Here is a 6,000-nt window from a genome sequence, read left to right on the forward strand (position 1 = left end):
ACAACCAGTGCTGGAGACCCACTAGTAGCATTTGATTTACAGGCCCTGGGCACCTCTACTGTGCTTTACTAGGGACTTACTAGTAAATCAAATTTGCCAAACAAGAAAAGCCAATTATATATGCAATTTATACAGCGAGCACTTGCACTTTAGCACTGGCCTGCGGTGGTAAAGTGTTCAGACCACCAAAACCAGCACACAGTCAAAACATAGGAAGCAGAGGCAAAAACGACAGGAGAGACCACGCCAAGGATGCCAGGTCAAACATATGCATTTTATACCAGGGAGGTGTCTGTCCCCAGGGCTGTGGAGGGGGGCTGCACGTCCCTCTGCATTATATGTGATGAATGGCCCAGAACATGGTGGTCCCTGGGGCTGCAGTGGGGTCATGCGCCCCCTCAATTCATTAAAATTAAAGCCACAGGGAGATGGAAGTCCCTGGGCATTAAAATGCCCTAGGAAGGGTGCCCTGCGAGCCCCTTCCTTTAGTACAAAATGCCCCCTGTACAATGGCCCACCTCGGGCTTCATAAAAACAAGGGCATTTTTTTAAAAACATTTTTGCTGTGAAATTTCAACATCATCATGAATTTGCAGCACAAAGTGTTTTTTTGCCCTGGTGGGGTCCCTTTGTTACCCATGCACCAGCGCTAAGGGATCAGGGTGTCCCCAACCTGGGCACTTTTCTTTTTTTTTCATTTTTATTCTGGGACTCGGCTGAAGCCTGGTTTGACGTGTTGGCAGCCAATCAGAGCTCTGCAGCTCTCTGCATGACTTCATATTATTAGGGAATTAGTAGGGGAGGATCCGCAACCCTAGAGATACACATGTATTTTACCTTTAATATCTCAAAATCTACTGAACCGATTTACACCAAATAACTAAAACCACAATCTGTGGAACAGAATCTAGCTTGCTGACAAACTTGATGTAATTGCATCCAGCAGTTTGGGTTGTAGTCATGTTCAAAACTCCTATGGGAATTAACATGGGAAAAGCATGTTTCTGACCCCCCCTTTTTCCCTTTTTCTCAGCCCCCACTTGACTGATCACCCCGAAACTTTGCATGCGCAACACTATTCACATACACACTTTTTTTTTTAACTTTCATGAAGATTTGGCAAAGATATACGCAAGTCAAAAAATGCTTTTTCTATGGAAACAGGGTCCTAGCGATAACTACCAAGTGACGACCACTAGGTAATATAGATAGATAGATAGATAGATAGATAGATAGATAGATAGATAGATAGATAGATAGATAGATAGATAGATAGATAGATAGATAGATAGATAGATAGATAGATAGATAGATAGATAGATAGATAGATTGAAAGCCCCCAAAACACTTTGTAAAACTTTAACATTGTCTTGGCCACTAGGATCATGAGGAATGGAAGGCCGAATTAGCGTTTTTCAATCATTAAGTAAAACATGAAAATGATGTGTCACATTCTCCTCTGGCAGTATTATTTGTACTCATCGTAGCTAGAAACAACATTTTTTGTGGAATCTACACAACTTGCAAATTATGTGGTAACTGCAGTGCCAAATACAGTAAATCTATGAGTATGTGACAATTGTGCCTGACACTGAAATTAATAAATCCTCTCCTTCTCACCACTGTACATAGCTTTAGCAACAATGCATTCTTGAATGCTAGCTAACCCTACACATTCTCACTGTCGCTGAACGTCTCAAAATTTACACGTAATATAAAAAGACATAGTGGGTGATGTGTAATACAGTACTGTACTTGCTTTCACTGTGTCTCTCTGCATTTATATTTATATCTTATAGGTATTAATTTTACATGTATATAGTGTCATCAGGACCAATATGGTATAAGGGTGCTATACATTCAGCATGTGTGATACATCATTTTAAGGTAAATATCTTCTTTTAGGGTGATAGAATAAAAGGTGAGGTGAGATGAATCAAGGCATAATACTTGGCTTTAACTGTACATATTTCTTAATTTTTAGGGACACCTGGACTGAGAAACAAAACACTCTGCAAAGCAAAATCAAAGACGTTCTTAAATATGATGTCAGCAAAAGCAACCCATTTTCTCCCACCACTGTTCCCCCGGCTGACTGCCTCTTCCTGAAACACTGCTTGGAGTGTCACACCACCACCATAGAGGGGTTCTGCAGCGCCCTAAACAATGTCTCCACGCTGTTAAAGAAAGGAGGGACTCTTATAATGATGACGTGCCTGGAACAAACATATTTCATGGTTGACACCTTCAGGTTTCCAAATCTGTCCATCAGCAAAGAGTCTCTAGAAACATCTATTATTGATGCTGGATTTGTCATTGAGGAGACAGTGACGCTGCCTCGAACAGTTCAGAGGTCATATGATATAGCAGATTATAAAGCTGTAATGTATGTTAAGGCCAAAAAGAAATAGTTCCTTACTCTACTGACAAATCTTAATTGATAAGTAGAGATGATAACCCATTAGTGCTGATCCCAAATGCAATTTCCCTTCTCCCTCTTCTCTCAATGCTGAACTTGCTACACTTCATCTGTTATTACATTGCCTTCTTGCTGTCAGGTCCTGTTTCATTTAATGTAATCTTCTTCTCCACCCCAAAGTCATTTGGATATAGATCTGATTACTTTACTTTCCAACAAATGGTGCAATTGTGTCATTTCCAGATTCTTTTGCAGATTGAGTATTTGGTTTTCTTGCTACACTGCTGTTTGTGATCCTTTATGACCTGGTGCTGCTCACCTGCTCCTTGATATCATTTAGGGTTCACCTAACACCTATCAAGAATGTGCTCATCTGCATTTTAAAATGCAATGGAAGCCAGAGAAACACTGGTTAAGAGTTTGGTAAACAGATGACAGTAATACTGCTGGTTCCTCCTTTATAGCTCAGGTTAGTAGGGACTTCTGCTCCCTCATAGCCCAGGTGGGCACAATTCACATAAATCACTGTAGCATAATCTTGTGGAATTACCTGAGAATTGTGCAAGATTACACATCATTAAGTATGAAGAGTAATTATGCACTTAGTGCTGTTTCTTCGAGCAGAAATGCATTCTTGTATCTAAAAAGGGTGGACAAGTGCATGCCATGCTGTGAAATAGCTCTACATGCAAGAAAACATGACTATTGAGAGCACTGCTGCTCATGCGAGAGCAGGAGTAATAGCATAAGTATCAGTACTTCCTTGTCAAAGAGTAATGGGGAATTACATAAATCACTCTGATTCCTCTGGCATAGTTGAAATTCTGCACTTGCCTAAACAGTACCCAATTACAAGTTAGACAGAGTGGAGTCAGCAAGTAGGACATCGCTTCATCTAATTATAAGTGTCCTTGTGCGCCTAGTAAATTCAGGTCTGCATAATCACTCCAGTTACTTGCTTTTTTTTAAAAATAAACATAAGTGTACATATACATCTGGGATCATACATTCTAGTCACCCACTATCTCACACCTAACTGCACCTGAGTCTTAATGAGGGCCAAAGTAACAAAAAGAAACAAGTAAGAAATGCTTTTCAGGATGACATTTAATGTAGCCTCCCCTCCAAAAATAAAACATCTGGTGTTTGGAGGTTGTGCCAGGGGTGGAGTACTGACTTGGAATGTGTGCCCCACTCAATAGTACTGCAGAAAACCGAAATAGATCCTGACCATCTAAACGTGTGCAACACAGGACTGATGCAGTCCCCTGATATAATAGGAACTGACTTCCAATCAGTACCATGAGAAACACACCCAGTGACTGATTATTCAAATAAAAATCATTTGTGTTGTATATGTTTTTCTTCTGTGTCTGATTCTGTTCTGCTCCTCACTTTACAGATCCGCAAAGCTCAAATTTCAATGCATTCATTGATCTTTGAATGTATAAAAAATATAAGAAATAAACTTATTAATCCAATGGCTTTGATGATGATTAAAAGTGTATATTGCTGAATGCTCAGTCAATCCAAACAGAATGAAACTGTATGTGAGGATAAAAGCCAAAACTCTATTTTGCGAGTAACCAGTTTCATAATCTGGTGCTACATCCAGGATTGGGAGTCTTCCTGAGGGGGTGTCTTACTGAGGGGGTGTCTTCCTGAGGGGGAGTCTTACTGAGCGGGAGTCTTCCTGAGGGGGTGTCTTCCTGAGGGGGAGTCTTACTGAGGGGTAGTCTTCCTGAGAGGGTTCCTGAGGGGGAGTCTTACTGAGGGGGAGTCTTCCTGAGGGGGTTTCTTACTGAGGGGGAGTCTTCCTGAGGGGGAGTCTTCCTGAGGGGGTTCCTGAGGGGGTGTCTTACTGAGGGGGAGTCTTATTGAGGGGGTTCCTGAGGGGGAGTCTCACTGAGGGGGAGTCTTCCTGAGGGGGAGTCTTACTGAGGGGGAGTCTTCCTGAGGGGGTTCCTGAGGGGGAGTCTTACTGAGGGGGAGTCTTTCTGAGGGGGTGTCTTACTGAGGAGGAGTCTTACTGAGGAGGTGTCTTCCTGAGGGGGTGCCTTACTGAGGGGGAGTCTTCCTGAGGGGGAGTCTTCCTGAGGGGGTTCCTGAGGGGGAGTCTTACTGAGGGGGAGTCTTCCTGAGGGGGTGTCTTACTGAGGGGGAGTCTTCCTGAGGGGGTGTCTTCCTGAGGGGGGTCTTCCTAAGGGGGAGTCTTCCTGAGGGGGTTCCTGAGGGGGAGTCTTACTGAGGGGGTGTCTTCCTGAGGGGGAGTCTTACTGAGGGGGAGTCTTACTGAGGGGGTGTCTTACTGAGGAGGAGTCTTACTGAGGGGGAGTCTTACTGAGGGGGTGTCTTACTGAGGGGGAGTCTTCCTGAGGGGGTGTCTTCCTGAGGGGGTGTCTTCCTGAGGGGGAGTCTTCCTGAGGGGCAGTCTTACTGAGGGGGTGTCTTACTGAGGAGGAGTCTTGCAGAAGGGGGTGTCTTCCTGAGGGGGAGTCTTACTGAGGGGGAGTCTTCCTGAGGGGGTGTCTTCCTGAGGGGGAGTCTTCCTGAGGGGGAGTCTTCCTGAGGGGGTGTCTTACTGAGGAGGAGTCTTCCTGAGGGGGAGTGAGGACTTGGGTCATTGGTTGAGTGGGGCATTAACGCTGCTCAAGCAACAGGCACAATTCCTGTCAGAGTTAAATACAAAAGTCGTTAAATTAACCTCTGCTTAACCCTCTGGTATCTTGTCACTAAAACAGATTGTCTTAAATTAGAGACAATGAGTAAAATATTTATGCAGCAAACAAAAGCAGTAAAATAAAAGCACCTAAACATCACAGCACCAAAACTGGACATATAGTTGTGCAAGACCGGGTCAAAGTTGAAAATTATGGCCAACTGCGATATGTGCAAATATCTGAGAAGGGAGAGATCAGTGGAGCAAGGATCCAAGTGTCCAAGGAGGAGGTGTCATCGTCAGGGCGGCTCTGGACGAAATTGTGGTGAAGATTTCCATATTCAGACATAGGGTCTGTGCCTGATCTTGGCTGATGGGTTACTCTGTCTCAGACGTGAAAAACATACCATCCGCCTTATTTCAATTCCATGATATCCCATGAAAATTATAAAACAGGGACGGAATAACCGTCAAGGTTATGACCAAGTAACCCATCAACCAAAATCTAAATCAGGTCCTATGTCTCTTTTTCAAAAGTTGAAATTCTGCAACAACAGCTCCACAAGGATAAATACTCCATCTGGAAGGACTGCTGAGCAGGATTTGCTGCTGCCGAAAAGTCTGTACGAAGCTGCAGTGAAGTCAGACTGGACGGTGATGAACCTTTGGCCAATCATCGAGCAGGTAGGTCCCGGTCTACTCCCAGTTTTTAGAGAACTTTTTAGCCAAAAAGTTCTGAGATTTTGATTTTGGTTTTCTGGGTGAATGTAGCACCTCTGCCAAAGGTCCAGGACTGAAGAGGACTCACTCAGGCTGGGTCCAGGTGCAGGTTCAGGATGGTTAAATCCATGTCTGTCCTGGAGGAGGCTCTGATCAGGAGGCCAGACATCTAGCCCTTATAGTCACTATGGTATTCCTAGGT

General features: G+C 43.8%; 1 protein-coding gene across 1 annotated transcript in view; it reads left to right on the forward strand.

Annotated features, from left to right (window-relative positions):
• The window catches only part of LOC138260421 (indolethylamine N-methyltransferase-like), a 78,865-nt gene extending 75,089 nt beyond the window's left edge, over positions 1-3,776 (forward strand). The window contains exon 3 of the mRNA XM_069208893.1: positions 1,985-3,776. Coding sequence (XP_069064994.1) covers positions 1,985-2,411 — 427 coding nt within the window. The 3' untranslated portion in view covers positions 2,412-3,776. The remainder of the gene's footprint in view (positions 1-1,984) is intronic.
• The last annotated feature ends 2,224 nt before the right edge of the window (positions 3,777-6,000 follow it).

The sequence above is a fragment of the Pleurodeles waltl genome, chromosome 2_1 (genome assembly GCF_031143425.1).
Source record: "Pleurodeles waltl isolate 20211129_DDA chromosome 2_1, aPleWal1.hap1.20221129, whole genome shotgun sequence".
Lineage (NCBI taxonomy): Eukaryota > Metazoa > Chordata > Amphibia > Caudata > Salamandridae > Pleurodeles > Pleurodeles waltl.